Below are 21,439 nucleotides of genomic sequence, written 5' to 3'. Positions count from 1 at the left end.
GACCAGAGACGGACTGGGACTGAGACTCGGTGTGGGTCTGGAACAAAATACATACCACCCTCTGGGACTGGCAATAATATATGAAGAAGAATGAGAAAAACTTGAGAGAAGAGAAAAGAGAGAAGAAGGAGACTGAGAAAGAGATAGAATGAGACGAAGATAGATGAAGCGAAAAACACGGAGGGAAGAGCGAATACAAAGATTAGGAAAAAGTGTAGAGGGGCGAGGGCAGAGTTAAACGGAAAAAGCTTAGTTTGATCATTCAGGCGGCCAATATTAAACACTGTGCGCGGACTTTCATAGACTCACTCGCTCCATCTCCCCCTCTTTCTTTAAAATACTTTACTTTGTTCAGTTATAGCACTATCATATTTAGCTATTAAACTGATTTTTCTTCTGTTTTGTGCGAATTTATTATTATTTGTATTATTTTAATTTATATTATTTTACTTTATTTTGAGTTTTTTTGCTTGAGCATGTTTATATTTTGTGTTAATAAACTTACAGAACATGAATAGGTATTAGTCATTCATGTAATAGTGATTTTGTTTTTATTGGCAAGCGAATATAAACAAATTGAAATATACAGCTATTTTGCTTTTGTTGTTGTTGTTGCTATATCAGCACTCATTTGCAATAAAATTTCTGGGAATCAATTTATTTAAATTGTGCTGTTTTTCTAATTTTTATTTTTAATTATGCATTAAGCTGTTGTTGCTATCAATTGTATGTAGATTTTTTTAAGAATATATTAGGTGCACATATACATACATACATATGTAGTTTACATTATGCGAATATTTAGAAAAATTTGACAGGTAAATGTTCGAACTATTAAATTCAGAAATTTAAGAAAACATTAACTACCGCGCACTTATGTAAGTAATTTTGGTTATTTATTTTATTTGAATCACAGCCACGCCTTTTTTTTGTCTCCCGCTCTTCACACTATAGTCGCGTTTTTTTTTTTTTGGTTTTTTGCGCGTTCACCTTCTACTACCAAGTTTGGAGGCTACGAAGTAGTCATCAACGAAAAAATCGATTGCCATGCCATTTGTCATTCGTTAACGCATTCCTAACTAAATATGTATGTACTTTAAATTATAAAAATTCTATAATTTAAATGCGTTAATTCGTTTTCTGCATTAATTTTATTCAAAATATTTGGAAGTTTTATTTATTTCAACGCTTTTATTTGCACTAAAAAATTCATCTTCTATAAAATGTAATATTCGTTGTATGTCTCCCTAAATAAACTATCGCCATTTCCATTACTTTACAGCGTGTACTTTGTCGTACAATCGCTAGACTAGACTGAAGATTATCATTTTGTTGAGCATAGAGAATCTTTAACGTGAAGTAAAATTGAGTATGAAAGGTAAACAGTGCCGTTAGCTGTCCAATTTAAATTAATTGGAGGGGGTAAAAGTAGAAACAGTAGCTGAAAAGCTAACAAACAACACAAAAAGCTCCTCTTGCTCACACCAGCTGTGAGTAGTGGCAAAACAATTTTCTTAAATATTGTTGCATGTGTACTAACAATATTGAACTTTCGTCAAGAGAGTTGAAATGAGTAATACAGCGCCAGTAAGGCCGGCCTTCTTATACCCTACAGTTTATATAAAAGTATACTCAAATATCAAATAACACTGATATTTTCTCGTGTCAACCAGAATTTGTATCATATAAAAGCATTCATTAAGCTGCAGACATAGGTGCTTTATCGGAAACCTTTTAACAGCTGATTCGACCAACCTTATGGGAATCAATGCAATCAATTATTGGTGCCACTAAGGTCGTAACCGTATCGTAGCCAATCAATTGGTTTTTGGTTTATCATCGCAACGATAAACAGCTGATTACGTTAGGGCGTGTTACTTTAGGTTACAGCGATACGACATACGGCACCAGTGACCCCCGCTTTAACCTCAGTGAGTGAAAGTAAACCTGATTGCTTTTGTGAAATTCTTAGTATTGTATAGTGGTAACTGTGGCGCAAAGAGTAACGGCGTCATACATAATCTCGCCCTAAATATCATGTTATTTTTATTATACTAGATATTTAACCATTACTGTGTTCACTATACTGGGTCGAAAAAAGTAGCAAGAAACAGCCGCTTAATTAAAAGGCAATTTTTTATCCTTCCAAATGCAGCCAAAATACTAAATTAATCGTGTGAAAACAGGGTTAACCGGTTTCATTGGGCCACTTGGGGGAAGCGCTCTGCCACAACGTCCATTAAAAAAAACAGCTGCTTTCTTCCGGTTTAGGTTTTTTTTGGAGTGTGCATCAATTACGACTCCGGTTTCGGTTTCATACTTTTAGGATTTAAAACCTGTTTTTAATTTGGATCTTGATTCACAATGTAATTTTGGTTTCGGCTGCTATGCAAATTTCGAACGAGGTTTAAATTTTCTTTAATTTCGTTTCTCTTCTAATTATTTCCTATTTCCCTCTCTCCAATGAGCGTTTGAACTGCAAAAAAAAATCCTAATAGTGTTGCTCATACGCCGCGTAGTAATTGGAGCAACAAATGACCTATGTAGGGTATTCAAAAAAGCGTCTTCTGCGCTTGCAACCGGAGCGAATTTTTGTGCTTATACCGTGCAAAAATCGTTGGATCATGTGGTCCACTGGAGTACTTACCATTGTACTCCATTGTAATGCAGCAATGGACCAACTCATATTTCTACACGAACATATTGTAAGCCGATCATTGCTCGTTTTTAACGATTGTAATCACTACACGATGTTTATTGAACTGTGGGTACTCCATGGATTACTCTGATGTAATGCGGAGCTGGAGTATATGGTCCCATCCTAGGACAGCGCAATGTTAATTGGACCATATTTTTTATATGAATTGTGGTTAATTTTGGAGCACTCGGTTGGTCCATAGCGAGTACTCCATACATGCATGCATGGAGTACTCGCGATTTTTGCAGGGTATTTGACTCGTTACTCGAATACTTTTCAGATCGGAACAAAATAATTTTGTATTCGAAGGACGAAGGCCGGACAACTTTTAACAATATCCTTTTTTGTGTCTTTCGTACCATGTTACCATCTTGTTGAACTATTATACATACATATATCTATACATGTGGGCTAATCCCGTAAATTTAATGTCAAATAAATTAATCTACTTGGATACAGACCTTCGAAAATTACCCCTATTGCAATATTGGTATAGTGTAAAATTAATTGTTTGCAAATAGGTTTGACTAAATTCCTTTACTAACTGGACATCAATATTTTGGAAATTGTAAAAAGGTACAAGGATTGAGCCTTTAAACGCAAGTGATACTGGATTTGCCCATATGTACTTGAAACGGGTATGAGAGAAATAACAATTTGTTTTTACAAATTGTCTCACAGCACTTCTTGATATACCAATTCGCTCACTTCCTCGGTAGCTACAATTTGTTTGCTACTAATTGCATTTGCATGCACATATGTATTTGCATGTATGTATGTATATCTATGCGACACATTGTTCGAAAAACAACTGATAAGAAAGCTTTTTGTTTAATTTTTAGACTTGCGCTCTGCTTACCCAGCCTGCTTTTTAAGCACACATACATACATACATATGTATGTATTGTTCTAGCTCGCTTTGTCACTTTGATTTTAATAAATTTCAAAAGAACAGTGAAAGAACTTAACGAGAGAGTTTGAATATAGACCCACGGGAATATATGCTCATCAAAAAGTGCGTAAGGTCAAGGTCTTACAATGCGGCATCTGCAAGGAATATGAGTTTTCAGAGAAGTTTTTCATGGCAGGAATATTCTCGGAGTGTTTGCCAAATGACTGTCGAGGGCCAAGGAGGAGAGAACTTCACCTATCCATGGCTCTTGACGGACTCGGCTTTCGTAACCCGAAATCCGGATGCAGGTAATCATGGTAAGCCAACAAGTATACTCATGTATGAAATTTTATTTTTACACAAAGGTTGTAGTAGCCATCGAAATGAAGAAGGAACAAGCCCTTATCCTAGCAGCCTGCTGCATGGCACAAAACATGGAGGCCACACGAGAAGAGCTCAAAAGAGTGATGAATAAAAAAGAATAAGCTTATGAGGAATATTTTAAGACTGGCAAAAGTCAAAGGTCGCGAGTAGTGCTGAGATGTGGATCTTCAAACTAGAAATTTCTATGGCAGAAACACACTCGGACTTTTGATAAAGAAAATTGATGGGGAGTGTCCTGACCCCCAGGGACATAAGGAGTAATCTCCGTGAAATTTGGCACAGAAGAATTTGCCCGTTTGAAGGTTTGGGGGTGTGTAGGATATCGATGTTGATGGTCCTTTTTCGGATATAGATCCGGTGCTTTCCGGTAACAAGCACCATTAGGGCATAATCCCCACCGTTTCGGGAACGGTTTAATGTGGCTACATTGAACCATCTATCTCATCCCACCCCACCCCCAGTGCCTCGGCTGCTAAAGAAACGGAATTAGCCACAGGTAGGTGGAGTTGACAATTGGGTTGGAGAAGCTATAAATTGCGCTGGCATTCCCTTGAAAGGGGTGAGCTACACTGCCCCTTGACTCAGTTGGGTATTTTAGTTGCCTCTTGCTACAGGCATACCTGCCGCGAGTATGTTTAAAGCCTCTAACCTGCTGGGGGTACAATTTGTGGGAAAAGCATTGCTACAATAACTACAACCCCGTTGAATTTTCTAGGTCTATTTGTTGAGAAAAATGAATATGATTATTTCAATGTCTAAATATGTATATTAACCTGGGCCTATTAGTATGGACGAAAGTTAACCGATATCACGCCATCGATTTTTCGATAGGATTTGGGCTCAGGAAAAAAAGTTCCACTACGCATACCCAAAAGTACGCATTGCCAAAGTACTAAAGAGGAATTGTGTCGGATAGAATTATCGAAGTGAATTGAATTTCAAATGAAAGTAAATGAAGAGGCGCAATACAACTTTTATATTTTATACTACGAATATTCTTATATTATTTAGCATTTGCGTGAATAAAGAAACTAATATTTCTCTTTACTATAATATGTATACATAAAAGCAGTGCGCGGTTGCATTTTATCAGAGTTTCCATGGTAAAATTTCATTATCAGTTATTTTCATGCAATATTTTACTTTTGGCAACTCTGTTCGATCGTCATCGTGTCGTGATCACGGTCGTTAAAAAACGAGCAATGATCGGCTGATGGTGGTCCGCAAACGCATTGCAAAGGAGTATTGTTAGAGTACTCCAACATGAAGAAAATGGAATACGTAATCCAACAATTTTTGCAGGGTACCCTGTAAGTAAAGTAAAATAAAATTTTACTATGGAAACTCTGATAAAATGCGCACTGGTTTTATGTATACATCCTATAGTATAGAGAAATATTAGTTTCTTTATTCACGCAAATGCTAAATAACATAAGAATATTGTAGTAAAAAACATAAAAGTTGTATTGCCCCTCTTCATTTACTTTCATTTTAAATTAAATTCACTCCGATACTTTTTTCCGACACAATTCCTCTTTAGTACTTTGGAAAGTACTCTCACGTATGTACTCTATGGAATACTCTCAAACAAAGCGAGAGTGGGTTCACCTACTCCTCTCCTAGGACATCGCAATGTTAATTGGAGCACATTTTTTGTATGAATACAGATTAGTTTTGGAACACTCCTATACTCCCAAAGGAGTATTCCTTACATTATTCATGGAGTACTCGCGTTTTTTGAAGGGTAGTGGAACTTTTTTTCCTGAGCCCAAATCCTATCGAAAAATCGATGGCGCGATATTGGTTAATAAATCGACCCAGTCTAATGTATATACACATCAATACTAGCTACTTTGAAGTTGTAACGATTTTTATCTCCGTTAGTCAATTTTGAAGATATTTCAATTTTAAATTCAACAATTTGGCCTTTTGGCCCCTAATGTTTGTATTTGCACAAAAAAAATTATACAGCCCAATTCTAAACCAAAATTCAGTGCGAGTTTTTTCCCTTCTCCCATTCCTCGTATTCTAACTAAAAATTCCTTGTGAGTTTTTTCACTTCTCCCTTTCCTCCTATTCTGAACAATGTTCGAAAAAGCGGAAACCGGTTATGGGAGAAAAGTAGGTGTTATGAATGTGTGGGAGATTTCTCTGCCATTTCTTAGGAGTGTTTTCACTTGTTAAATTAAAGGGAATGCATCAAAAAAGAACACTTATTTGTACAAATTTGTGCTAATATACATATGTATTTACATTCTACCACAATATTCTCACTGTTAATACAACAACTACAACCTCAATATTCTTTATTTTAAGTCGAAAAGTGTATCATAAGCAACGGTAGAGCTCTTGGAATACATACATATTTGATGCAGCCATCCAGAAATTGCGCAAGGATTTGCAAGGATTGGCCGCCAGAAAATTGCTTTGCTGAATGAAAGCAGGCAACTCCGGCAGATTTGTGTTATGCGGCCGTGATCTTCTTATGTTCCGCTGTTGATGTTGCTGTGGCACCAATTCATTACTCATTTCAGTGAATACCACATGAAATGCAATAAATACTGTGCATTGTTTATATTTTATTTCTTAATTTCCAACAAATTTGCAACAATAATTAAACTTCAATTTTTTAAACAAAATAAGAAATGTGCAACGAAATTTCAATTAACAAAACAGCTGACTTCGAAAATTCGAAATTCATATTCCCCAATTATTGTTCTCCCTAGGAGAAAAGAATTGGAGGAATTTTTCCGCGGGAATAAAAAAATCGGCGAGAATATTTAGAATTGGTCTGATATTGTTAAGCTCACCATAATGGCCGAGACATAATTAAGTTTTTCATGTAGATGCGTTCAACGCAATCTTATGCATTCCGGTAACATCGCCACAATCAACCGTTTATAAATATAAAACAACTTCAGACTTGGCAATTGCAGTTTATTTCGCCTCACCCATTCACATACAAAATTTCGCGAAGCACTGTTATAAACATTCTCCCTATACAACAAAAATACTCGTTAACATATTTTGTGTCGTATGCATTTGTTATATTGCAGTTTTTACTTGCGAAAAATGTTAGAAAAGTTATCATCGAGTGAAAAATCCGAATAGAAGTCTGGTTCAATTTGTGAGCCAGATAATTTGTTAGTTACTTACACTGAAAGAAATGGTGCTAGTAAAATCAACATCGGTTCTGTTGTTCTTGACAAAACGGAGATTCGGTGAAATTGATCAAATTATGGTTAATTCGACCGATTTCTTTGTCAAGCGAATAAATTTGTTTAGTAATTTCAACAGAAGAGAAATTGTCGTTATTAAGTTAACAAAATTCTGTAAAATTTACAGATTCTTGATAAATCTAACTGATTTTTCTGTTAACACAACTGCAGCCCAATTCTAAACAAACATTCCGTGAGAGTTTTTTTCCTTCTCCCATTCCTCGTATTCTAAATAAAAATTCCTTGTGAGTTTTTCACTTCTCCCTTTCCTCCTATTCTGAACAATGTTCGAAAAAGCGGAAACCGGTTATGGGAGAAAAGTAGGTATTATGAATGTAAGGCAGAGGGAGATTTCTTCGCCATTTCATAGGAGTTTTTTCACTTGTTAAATTAAAGGGAATGCATCAAAATAGTTAAAGGAAATTGGTTCTTTTAAGAAAGAACACTTATTTGTACAAATTTGTGCTAAAATATGTATGTACATTCTACCACAATATTCTCACTGTTAATACAACAACACAATATTCTTTATTTTAAGTAGAAAAGTATATCATAAACAACATAAGAGCTCTTGGTATATTTGATGCAGCCATCCAGAAATTGCGCAGGGATTTTTAAGAAGGCTTAAATAGATTTCGGCATATGGCGAAAGGCGAACTCAACTCGACTTGGCCGCCAGAAAATTGCTTTGCTGAATGAAAGCATGCAACCCCAGCGGATTTGTGTTATCCCGCTGTCTTCTTCTTGTTGTTGTTGTAGCAGTGCTTCGCCCCACCTAACAGCCGCGACCGATCACAAATTGTCATCAATGTCTTCTTCTTCTTATGCTCCTCTGTTGATGTTGCTGTGGCACAAATTCATTACTCATTTCAGTGAATAACACACGAAATGCAATACTGTGTATTGTTTATATTTTATTTCTCAGTTTCAAACAAATTTGCAACAATAATTAAACTTTTCAATTTTTTAAACGAAATAAGAAAGGCGCAACGAAATTTCAATTCACAAAACAGCTGACTTCGAAAATTCGAAATTCCTATTCCCCAATTATTCTTCTCCCTAGGACAAAAGAATTGGAGGAATTTTTCCGCGGGAATAAAAAAATCCGCGAGAACAAAATTCCGCGAGAATATTTAGAATTGGTCTGTGATCTCACTGGTCATTTCAACAGCCAACAACAGTCAATGCATGAACAAATTTCAAAGAGAATTTTACGCTCACTGCGCTCTCTACTTTGTACTTATGACGATGGTGCCACTTGTTAAAAACAAAACCACCAAAACAAGAAAACCACCAAATCGAAAAACACACAAATTGGGAAAACAACAAAAAACTAGTTTTTCAGTTATCAATACAAAACGAAAAAATCCTTTTTTGAATTTACCTATTATGCATTACACTGCAAAAAATTATTCGATACCGGGGCACCTATTTATCGGGTACAATTTTGCAACTTCTCCAAGCGAAATGCAAAAATACGCCCTCTTGTTGCAAAAGTCTTGTTTGACCGAACAGGATTTTTTCAAAGTTAGTAACATTTTGTTCGAGTTTTTACGAATTTTCACTCACGTGAACGAATCTAATAAGATAATAAAAAATATCATTTTTTAATGTTGACGTTTCCGACAGCATAAAAGTTTGAGTTGTTTTGGAATCGTTTCAAAATAATGTGCTACGAGAATTAAACTTGCCGAATTACATGTAAAGTTACTCCATTGGTTAATTACCTTCCCGTGATTTGAATCTTTACTTTTCTATAACTTACAAGTTCTCTATTTAAAATGTTATGTCAAACATTTATACTACAAGTTTTGTTCGAAACAATCAAGTGTGGCAACTCTACATGCGAGAGAAGAAATTGAGAATGAGCTGCAACTGAAAATTGAGAATCAGTTTCGTTACTATTTCAAAACTATAAATTAAATAAATTATAAAAAATAAAATTTGGTGAAAGTGCGTTTAATAAAACAAAGTAATAAAGTGTATAATGTTTAATGTGTGCCAGCATATTTGATGTAAGCCCATTTGAAGTTCGGTTAGTAAGTACATACATACATATGTACTTATTTGTCCGATTTTTGTTTTAAATTCAAAGAAAATGGAAACATTTTATATCAAATGTGCGTATACAAATATATATAAATATAATTATAATATAACAATATGGTGAAAATTTTTGAAGAAAAAGTTGAAATAAAGTTCTTGAAACCGACGCCAATGTGGTGTGGTTTTACAAACAGTGCAATGACGTTAATTTCGATAGAGCATGTACTAACGCGTGTATGAATATGTACATATATGCAATATAATTTCGTACAAAGCTGTCGATGATAATTCGGAACAAGTTTTGTTTATTTGAATTCAGATTTAAGTTATTATTATTTTAATTAATATTACTAAATATAGCAAAAAAAAAATTATTAGAAATGAAATGTATTTATGTGTAATTTATACAAATAAAAAAAGAACAACTACGTAAGTTTAAATATATATTTATCCGGCTTTTATTTTTTCCACAGATATTAATGTAATATGAACATAAAACTCTGTTGATGTGAAAGTTTGCGTTATTAATCTAGGAAAAATAAAAATCTCTGTCATTTCTACGGCTTTCGGTGTTAGTCTCATCTTAACATAAAATCTGTTAATCTAACAGTTTGCACTGATAATTTCAAAAGAACAGAAATGCGTTTCATATTAACAGTGTTGATTGGTATCCTTAGAGCGACAGTAATAATTGTTAATTTAACAAAACTATGTGTAAAGTATAATGAAACGACTTTTTTTTGTTTATTTGACTACTGAAACGGTCAATCACGAATCAACGATTTGTGCGCAGTTGATTCAACATCTTGTTGCGATGGATAAAAATTTGCAGAAATTTCGGTTGAATTTACCAGTCTTTTTCTTTTAGTGTATCTTTTGTTTGGCAACACTGCCTTTATTAACTCTAGTTTTTATTAACTCTAGTAGTATTAAAATATTAAAACTCAAAAATAAATAAAAATAAATTTTTTTAAATAAAATAAATATTTGGTTTATTACCAAATATAAAAATAAACCATATATTTATTTTATTTTAAAAAATTTATTTAAACTCAAACATAAATAAAAATAAATTTTTTAAAATAAAATAAATATATGGTTTATTTTTATATTTGGTAATAAACCAAATATTTATTTTATTTTAAAAAATTTATTTTTATTTATTTTTGAGTTTTAATATTTTAATACTAATAAGAATTTTCTTTTTTTGAAGTCATTCAAAAATTTTTAAGTCAACACGAAAACTCAATTAAAATTATTTTAAAAATTAAAGTAAAGAGTACAAAGTAGTTAACACTATAAAACTGTAGTCAACTTTAACTGGAGTTTAAACTCGCACTGAAAACCCGAGAGTTAATCGCATACCACAGCGCGTTCGGTTGGGAGTAGCGAATTCACCTCAAGGAATAGAGATTTGTCATATTATACGGTGTGGTAAACTCCTTACTCGCGAGATGACACCATAATAGACTGCATTATGGCAAGCTACCAACCTTATTGTTGTTTGTTAACAAGTTTTTCTGGGCTATGCTACGCCTATTTTCCAGCGCAACTAGCAGCCCGCTTTGCTTTGTGTAATATTAGCTGTGTTTTTTTCACATCTATATACGATTACGCTTAAACTTTATATGGACTGCTAAGCGACAAACTTAAAATACACCTCTGAAATTGCTGCGCATAAAATTAGTACTACTAAATTCCAATACGCATTATACTCAGATGTACTACACTAATTCTATGTATTCTATGCGCGTCCCACTATTTATCACAACTGATTCAGCTATATGTTATACCCATACATACAACAGAGGGTTGTGTCTCCGCTTTTCGGTACACCCTGTGCTGTAGCTAGTTGTTTGACCACTGCCGCTAGATGAGTCTCCTAAGCATTATCTAAGCGAGGATAGGGGATTTTTTGACGCGCAAACGAAACGTATACGCGTGTAAAAAAAACCCGGCTTTTAGTGCATCTGCGTATTAACATGTTAAGATGTATCGTGTGGATAGCATATAAAGCTATCGGTTGGCTTTAAGAAGTGTGGCAGCGCTGCTTCGAACGTTGAGACCAAAGAGGAAAGCAATAATTTGGCATTTGTATTTGTTAAAGAACCGAAGTAGTGCAAACAAAAACAAATAGAATGTGAATCATACGGAAATTATGTCCATGAGTTGCAAGGGGGAGGGATGTTTCTGTAGGCAGCTCACACCCCAATAAAAATGGAAAACTAAGCAGCTACGTAATTTAACTAGCAGTAGAATCTTTATAGAGATAAGTATGTGTGTAATATATATGTATTTTAAATAGGAACATTTTGAACATGCATAAAAGCTATGCATAACTACTGAATATTAGATTAAGGTACATACATCTATTTCATCACCGCTCAGCACTTCAATATCATCAAAATTATCCACCATATCCAAATCGTGATGTCCACCGCCATTCACTGAATCGCTATTAGCATTGGACCTTCGACGTGCAGCAAAATTATCAATTGCTTCATAAGCTACTGCGCTTGCCTCTATAGCGGCAAAATCGATGCCACGACGTTGCATTTCTGTCTTCACCAATTCAAATGTCCGGTCGATACGATTGGCACTAACCAATGACACCCCTGTGCGTCTTAATATTTCATGAACTAAACACACCGATATTGAGTGCTTCTTAGATAATTCTTGACACCACACAGCGTAACAATTTTGTCTAAATGTAATTTGATTTTGCTTGGCACGTAAATATCGGAAACTTCTTTTAGCACTTAAATCGAAACGCACAAATGCACTCGCGAATTCATAAAATTGCTCTAAAGCACTGTAAATGCAAAAACTCAATGCGGCCATAGTAGAACTGACTTCTTATAACTGGCATTTTTACTCTTGCTTACATCAGCTTGTGCTCAATTAATCTCGTCACTCTCACGCAGGCACGACCAGATGTTTTGCTTTTGTTCATTGCTTTACAATTTTTGCTTTCTATGCACTTTATTAATTTTTCTGGGAGTTTATTTGTCATTTAGCAAATTCTGTTTTGGTTCTAGTTTTGTTGTTGGCTAGCATCGACTGACACCCCGCAAGTGGGCATCCAAGTCAGCAGTTGTACGTTCCACCTGTGACTGCTAGTGAATAGTTGAGAAGGCTTTTATATCCCTTGAACAATGTATGCTGGCCCGACCGTTCAATTTGAACTTTGGGCATGAATTAAATTTAATAAGATATCGATTTAGTTGTTTGATAATAAATGGAATAAAACTCGGGTGTCTCTTCAATGGAAGGTGCTTAGATCGATTGGGCCCGCTTGAAATGATTGATGCGATTTATGTTTATATGTATGTATAACCTGTTGTTGTAGCGATAAAGACACCCCGTAGGTTTAGGATATACATAGGTCCGGTACATTCCGGTAACAAGTAACATTAAGGTGCAAGCCCGAGCCTCTCGGGAACGATTTAATATGACCACATTGAACCTTCTAGGCCATCGTGCCTCCACCTGCTAGTTCCATGAGGAACTTAGGGTTGTTGTAGCATCGAGGAACTCGGAGTCGCCAGAGCTTGTTGTTGTTGTGGCGGGTTTTGGGGAGTGTTACCGATGTTGCAGTCCTTTTCCGGATGCAGATCCGGTAAGTTCCGGTAACATGCACTATTAAGGTATTAGCCCGGGTAATTGTTTACTTTAGCCCACAACTGCTAAAACCCGACCAAAAATATCGGGAGAGGTGTCAAAATGCGTTTGATCCCAGGCCCACGAATCCGAAGGCGGAAATTCAAAATTTTATTTCGTTGCGGAGATATTTGCAAACAAAATTGAAAATTTTCATGTGGTTGTTGTTGTTTTGATGATTTTTTTGAACGTTTTTCTTACACTTCACTTCACTCTTCAAAGTGATCCAAACTTACCACAAAAGCTAGGAAATAAGCTGCTTCAACACGGTGTGACCAAAGAAAGTTCGTATCAAGATTCTCTTTTTAATTCGGAGCTTATGTTGTAGCTAGTGTTGATGCTGGTTCCCAAATAAACGAAGTGTTTTCCTATTTCGAAAGTATGGCTGCCAACAGTAACGTGGTTGCCAAGGCGCATATGCGCCGACTCTTTGCTCGATGACAGCAGGTACTTCGTTTTGTCCTCATTCACCATCAAACCCATCTTTACCGCTTCTTTTTCCAGTTTGGAGTAAGCAGAACTAACGCGCGGGTGTTTAGGTCGATGATATCAATGCCATCAGCATACGCCAGTAATTGCACGCTTTTATAGAATATTATTCCAGAGCGGTTAAGTTCTGCAGCTAGTATAATTTTCTCCAGCATCAAATTAAAGAAATTGCACGATAGGGGTCACCCTGACTGAAACCTAGTTTAGTTTCGAACGGCTTGGAGAGGTCCTTCCCAATTCTGACTGAGCTGATGCTGTTGTTCAACGTCATTTTCCAGAGCCGTATAAGTTTGCGGGGAAACCAAATTCAGACATATCAGCATATAGGCAGCTCCTTTTCGTGCTGTCGAAGGCGGATTTAAAATCGACGAAGAGGTGATGTGTGTCGATTCTTTTTTCGCGGGTTTTTTCCAAGATTTGGCGTATTGTACATACATGGAGACTGCTCTGTGTTATTCTTCTTGTAGCGATACAGACAATCTCCGAAGAATGAAGTTTAATCGATGAAGATGGCCCCTTGCGGTATATTGATCCGATACGATCCGAGAATGTGCACCACTAAGGTATTAATCAGACCATTTTAGGAAGACTTGTTGATATGACCGCGTCAAACTTTCCAGGTCTGTCGATTTTAGTCGCCTATTACGACAGATGCCAACCGCGGGAATATTCTAAGCCCCTTAACCCGCTTCGAGGCCCTACTATTCTTCTCCGGGCCGGTGTTGAACTTAACCCCTGACTAAAAGATAAAATATGCTGCAGCTGGTTTGGTGCATCTCGTGGGACTTCACTCATAACTACAAAGACTTGGCCATTTCACTCCCCTTCGGGCTCCCACCGCTACCTCCACTACAACTACTAAACTTCAAATCAATTTACCAATTTTCAGATTTTAATCGTGAATACTTCCAATTATATATAGTATAAAAAATTCCATTTTTGTAGAAGGTAGTACGACCACTTTTCTTTTAGTGGGTCATACTAATGCACTCCCCAGAGAACAGTTTTTGAATCGGTAACACTTAGAGCCTATCTGACCTAAATCAATGATATTTGGTGCATGAGTCTTACAGATCGAGATGCAAATAATTAACAATTGCCGTCATCCGGTGGCAAAATCCTGAGCCAGATAAATAATTTTGCATGTAAATGCAACAACAACGAGCCAGATAAATCCAGATAGAAGTCTGGTTCAATTTGTAGTCAGATAATTTGTTAATTACTTATTTTTAGTTTGGCAACGCTGCCTTTAATAAACCTACTTTTTCACAAATAGATGTCGCTGCTTAGCCTTTCGCCGTATGAGTTAAATGAAACACAGCGGCGATATCTGCCTATCACATTTCACGTGTGCGAAAATTTCACGACATCGGCTTCTCAAGTCTCTCAATGATCCAGAGCATTCCCGTGAGAATTGAGCGTGAGCCGGAGCTGTAAAACTCACTGGCAGACGGCAAATAACGCATCTACGGGTCAGATACATATCTAGCTAGAAGCAAGTTAGGAATGTGCGAAATGACACACCACCTGGGGACAGTTTCTTTAACAACTCTGCGTCTGTCGGACATGGAATTCTTATATTTGGCCACCGGCTTATTCATATTAAGGTGTAAAGAGTTTTTGAAAATTAAACAGTATCACTCTTCCTTCTCCAATCTTATTTAACCGCGAAATGATATTTGGTAAATGGGTCACATCAGGCCCGACGAGAGGGAGGGGGGAATGGGGGTATTCACCCGGGCCCGGGGTTTCTCAGGGGGCCCGCGATTTAGAGCTACTAAGACATTTTTTTGTTTAATTCAGGAGAGTCTCTAGTCGTTCCATGTGCAAATTTTAAGCCGAATTTCAAAAGCAACGAATATTGATAATGATTTTTTGCCTGGGCAATAAAAACATCAAACAAAAATGTATGTTTACATGAATCCGAAATCGAAAAGTTTTCGTGGTGACACTGAATAAGGTTTATCTTCAAAAAGTCTTCCAACAATACCACCAACTCTGTATCGAAGTCCAGGTTATCGGTACCGTGAATAATGAGTTTTTGCGATTTGAAGAAGTCAACGAAATAATTCGTCGAGGTCATCAAAAGTGTCCTGCTATTTTTTCACGTGATTGTCATGACGAGGCATTTCCTATCTCGTTGTTAAACAAAATCTTGTCAAATGGAGAGAAAGTGGAGCGTAACTGGTTAGTGTGGAGTGCTGTTAAGCAGCGATACTTTAAATCGACCTAAAATTTGTTATCCTGACGGATATTCGAAATTCCAGGTATGGAAGAAGCTATACGATAAACTGCCATCACACGAAAATACTCAAGATCACATTAAATGTTATATTCAATGGCGATCTTTATAAAAGAAAGAAATTTTATATAGAATTTTGGACACTATTTTATTTTTGGGTGAGAGGCATAGCTTTCAAAGGCGAAAGCATATATCTTGGTGAATGAAGCAATGGAAATTTTTTGGGCATCTAAGATCTCATAAGCCATTATGATCCGATACTTAGAGATCATTTGGAGAAAGTTAGGATTTCACAACAGCAGTACAAACGTTTACAAGTTCACTATCTTTCCCCACACATTCAGAACGAGTTTATAGAAATTTGTGCAAAGCACGTGAGGGAAAATATATTAGATCAAGGCAAGAAAGCCAAGTATTTAGCTATTATCGCTGATGCTATGCCTGATGCTAGTCACGTTAACTACGTTCATTTTGCGCTAACTCCATTTCAATTCGAAAGCAACAAATTTTACAATTCAAGAACGGTTTTTGGCTTTCGAGAATTGTAACCAAAAAACTGGTCAGAACATCGCTGATCTAATTCGCCATACTTGATTGAAGATTGTCGTGCACAAGGGTACGATAACGGCGCCAATATGAAAGGAGCTTACAACGGAGCACTACGTCACATTCTCGACAAAAACTCGAATGCTGATTACTCGTCTTGTGCAACCCACATTCTCAATTTATGTGGCGTTGATGCTGCAGAATGTTGTACGGCTGCAATTACTTTCTTCGGAGTTGTACAAAAATGTTTTACTATTTTCAGCAGCACTCCACAACGATGGTACATCCTCAAAAAAAATTTACCGAGCTCTCTTCATAGTCTTCCAGCCAAAAGCTAAATTTGACTGCGCAAGCATACGGCGATGTTACCGGCATTCTCAAGGACATCAACAAGTTCGAATGTATCTTGCTGTCCTCAATTTGGTTCAAAATACTGACTACCATTAATGAAAAAAAGTGGTCCTCCAAGCTAGAGACGCAACCATAGATGTTGAGGTCTGAGATCTAGATGCCTGATTACCTGATTTGAAGTTGATCAGGAACTAATGGGAAACAATTTCAATGCAAAACAGTTGATATTCAATTGAACATCTCGCCAAAGTTTCCGGACATTCGAAAGAGAAACCCCAAAAGACGTTCTGAAGATAATTTAAATAAGATGATTACGGATGATTCAGTCTGATTTTAAAAACAATACATTCCTGGTGATCGTTGATTCGGTAATCACTGGCATTACAGAACGATTCGCAGCTATGAGAAATTTGAGCGAGACATTTTCCTTTTTGTGGCAATTTGAAGGCATGGATGAAACTACGGATCGGGCGAGCGCAGCAAAATTTGTCGAAAAATACAAGTCGGACATTTCTCAAAGCTTAGAATGGGAAATAATTCACTTGAAACACATTTACGAAGCAAATTTTGATAAAGGTCTGTCACCATTGGAATTGCTAAATGCCATCTATGTTCAAAATCTGTATACAATTTTCCCCAACATTTGTGTTGCTTTACGTATCTTTTGCACTATACCTGTCACTGTAGCTAGTGCAGAACGTTCCTTCAGCGTCCTGTCAAGAATCAAAAACTCTCATAGATCGTGTTCCTCTCAAGAGCGAGTTTCAGGACTTGCCACGCTTTGTGTTGAATCCGTTTTATTTATTATAAAAAATTTTGCAGCGAAAAAAGCAAGAAAAGCCCCTCTTTGATATCCGAACTTTCTATATTGAATAATTAAAATTTATAATCATCATTAAATTTATTGGAAATGTATTAAAATGTTACCAAATAACTAGAAAAGATTAATTGAAACAATATGTGACTGTTAAAAGAGCCTTTTATTTCTACGTTACAATAAAATAGTATAAATAGTAAATATTCTGTGTTAATTTCATTTTCAGCTCTTAGTCCAAAAATCGTTTAGTTGATGTCGCAAACAATTTTTTTTTTATGTAATCCATCAATAATGATTAATGAATCGGACGTCATTAATTCAAATTAATCAAATGTATTAGTGGATTTTTTATAGGGGGCCCACAAATTGTTTAGTCCCGGGCCCGGATTTTCTCTCTACGGCCCTGGGTCACATATGTAGGTATAGGTACCTACAAGCGAATTTAGGTAAAGTAGAAAGTGCCACATACCCACTTTCGCGTCCCCTCCCTTTGAAAAACAGGTTTTCAAGGGAGTAGACCCATAATATTTGGTGAGTCGGTCAAATAGGTACAGCGAGTGGCAAACTATTTAAAAAAGTGCCCGTCATACAGATCGATATGTAAACAATTTCGGTAAAATGGAACGTACCACTTTAAGAATAGTTTTTTTTTTTGTAATGATAACTCTTGAGTCTATCTGATAATTATTCTTATGGATCGAGATCTAAGTGGACAGTGATTTATAATTAAAACCACTATTTTATTAATTTTAAGACTTACCTTATTTCCTTTGTCATCGCTATCGGAATCATTGCCCGATCTACAGTTGGGTGATTTATAGCATGGCATTATGTGAAATAGTCAAATTAAAGCTTCTGATTGTTTTTGATAAGATCACACTTCACTTTATATCAAAATATTGCATATTTGTTGTATAGAAAGCACACTGGCCAAAATTACATTTTATTTTTATCAAACATGCATGTTTCGTTTTAAAACCAAAAATACTTAAAATATCGGAGAGAGCATCTTAATGCCTTCTGATCTCAAATTAAAACTAAAAAGTATTAAAGTTTGGGAGTGAGCGCACGTCTTAGTACTTTCCTGGTTTTACTTTTAAGCCAGTCGTACTAAGGAGCAGAGTAACATTAATATAATTGAGAGTGAGGGAATTTCTTAACACTTTTTTGGTTTTGTTTTTAAACCAATGATACTTAAAATATTAGAGAACGAAATTTAATATTTTTTGAGTCTTAGATTAAAACTGCAAAGTATTAATATTTTTAAAACGCGACAATCAGCATTGATCAAAGTTTTGTTTCAAACCATTTTGGATTAAAATTTATTTCAATAATATTTCATAGTCTTAATATAAAACTTTTTAGAATTAAAACACAAATTTAATACCAAAAATGTTTGAGTTCAATAGCAACTGGTATTAAAAGTAAGACTCCACTTTTTACTGTGTGCCTACACCCGAGTTCACAAAAATAACGGCAAAAATTATTAAAAAAAAACTGTCGGTTTTTTATCTTTTTTGGATAGTTTTGGAAAAAATGTGAAGGATTATATACTTATATAAAAAAAATTATAAAAAACAAATTTCAAAATGTTTTCGAAAAAATTGGAAAACATAAGACGTTTTCGAAAATCTTGAATAAGAAATCTTTTTATTGGGTATTTTCAGGATATGCAGTTTTGTAGTTTAATCAATTCTAGTTCAATACAGGACATGTTTAAAGTCTCAAAATTCGCATCAATTTTTTAAATTTTTTTCATTTTTTTTATATTTCTAACACCACGTTTACACCTGCCCTAATCTACAATAAATCCACAATTGATAATCTAGGCCTTCACATATGTCCCATCGCTAGGAACAGAACTATTAGCTGTCAGATTTCCGCGTTTCCGTTTTATTTCGTGCTTCCATTTAGAGATGAGACCCTAAAATTTAGTCCTAACTACCAATGATCGACCAGAAAAATTTGTAAGGGAAATCTAGTTATTAAATTAACGAGTTAAAAAACCTTTCTTAAAAAATGTATAAACTTCAAACTAGTACTTTTTTAAAATGATTGTACTACAAAACTGCATACACAGATATTTTCGGAAAATTCAATTCGCTCAGTCTATGAAGCGTAGAATATATTGCACGTTTTCTAGACCAAACATACAACACTCAGAGAACGCATCGCTTAAGTAATTATTATCCTTTCGATCGGAAACTCACCAATATTTTATGCATTCAAAAAGTTTACAAAACTGCCGCGTACAGAAGTTTGTTGTTTTTTTTTTAACTAAAAATTCAGTTTCAAATTTTTTGTCACATTTGTAAATTTTCTATTCAAAGATACATGAGTGGTGAAAAACACCATAGCCAAATATAACTAAAACAGTAACAAGCTCGTAGAAAAGTATGCAACATTTTATACCATGTGATCACCAGGAATAACAGCCTAAATCCAATACTTTTATATAGGGCTTGGGCGATTATTTATGGTACTAAATGTCGCATACTTTTCTACACACTTCATATTGTTTTAGATATTTTTGCGATGGAGTTTTAGCGTTACCACAGTTTAGAATTTAAGGGTTGAGTCACGTTAAGTTTTTCCCAAATTATTAAATAAAGTTTATGAAAATGATTTACATAGCTTCCACCACACAATAGGGGGACTCATGATAACATATAAACTTATAAGGTGTAAAATTATATCCATTTACAAGCGCGGTTATATGAACGCACCTAGTAATACTCTTGATAAACTTGATTGTTTTTCAGCTGTATTATTTCCAAAAAAATTTTTTTGATTGTTATACAAATTAAAAAATACCAAGATTAAGTGAAAAATGAAAACTAAAACGCCTTTACTTGCTGATGTTGGAGATTTTTGATGAAAATGCCGTCTGTAAGGTCTGCAAGGTTACTTTCCTTTGAGTTTACCGCGTTTACACAATGAAATGTGCGCGTAAATTTATACAAATTGTGTAAATGATTTTTTATACAAAATTTGACAGCTCGTGCGTAAACTAAATAAATTTATACGTTTACACACTTTATAAGGTATTTATACGGTTACATGAGTCCCCCTAATATATTAAAAGGAAATGAGCAGAGGTTCCGCAGTTAGACTGGATCTGTCCAAGCATTTTATCACGACCATTGTGAATGATGACAAAGTGTGATCTCTTATCTGTCAACTGCCTGACAGGCTGTTCAATATGGCTACTTTTCAGCGTTTTGACAGGCTGTTCAATATGGCGGCGCCTATCTTCAGTGATAGAAAGAGATACAGAATGAGACAGCGATAGTCAAATAAGAATCAGGTGATCCAATCACTTTGGAATTTTGACGTTTATGCAGAAGAGATCACACTTTGTCATCATTCACAATAATCACGACCACCTAGTATTGCATTGCATAACGCCTTTGAAAACGGTAATTTTATGCCTACAATTTATTCAAAAAGAATGCAATTGCGGCCAGTGTGCATTGATAGTACCTAAACATAAGGTATTGATGTTAAAACGGTGAAACACAGTATTTTTTTTTTGCGGAGTGAACTTTTTACACAGAAGCACCCATTCAACTACTTTGAGAATTTTAAGTAATTTTTATCAATGTATTATTAATTGTTTGTTTGATCTGAAGTGTTTAGGAAAGATATGCGAAATTCTACTTTTACACAAAAATATATAAGTATGTACAGATGTAGGTGTCATCATTTTATATAATATACGATTATATATACGTAATTATATTACGATTTATTTAACGTAAACATTAACTACCGCACCGATTCACTTTTGACATGTATTCGCAACGATCAAAACTCTTAGACTGTTATGGGGGATCTAATGCGGTTGAAAAAATTGTGGTACATATGCAATATATCATAACATACCTTTCCGCATAAATAAATATACATATTAGTAATCGACCGAACTTGAAATGTTTGCCGAATCCGAAGATATTCGACCGAATCTGAACTGAAACACTTGTAACAGATGTTTTTACAAAATTTCGACCGACCTATAGCGTTAAAAATTATGGGGAAAGATTAAAAAATCAGATGGCATCGCGTATAAATGTTACCAAATATTTTATAATTCTTA

At 35.2% G+C, this 21,439-nt stretch overlaps 1 protein-coding gene across 12 annotated transcripts in view; it reads right to left on the bottom strand.

Moving 5' to 3' along the window:
• LOC137240859 (galectin-4-like) overlaps positions 1 to 21,142 on the bottom strand; it is a 56,040-nt gene extending 34,898 nt beyond the window's left edge. For 2 of the 12 annotated variants that reach the window (XM_067767759.1, XM_067767768.1), the window contains exon 1: positions 506 to 1,323. Coding sequence is in view for 6 of the 12 variants with exons in the window: in XM_067767768.1 (XP_067623869.1) it covers positions 506 to 529 (24 nt within the window). In the remaining 6 variants the exon portion in view is untranslated. The other 10 variants (XM_067767761.1, XM_067767764.1, XM_067767766.1 and 7 more) reach the window with 9 other exon arrangements.
• Positions 21,143 to 21,439: the final 297 nt, after the last annotated feature.

Source organism: Eurosta solidaginis, chromosome 2, assembly GCF_040869045.1.
Source record: "Eurosta solidaginis isolate ZX-2024a chromosome 2, ASM4086904v1, whole genome shotgun sequence".
Taxonomy (NCBI): domain Eukaryota; kingdom Metazoa; phylum Arthropoda; class Insecta; order Diptera; family Tephritidae; genus Eurosta; species Eurosta solidaginis.
This window is presented reverse-complemented; position numbering and strand designations above follow the sequence as displayed.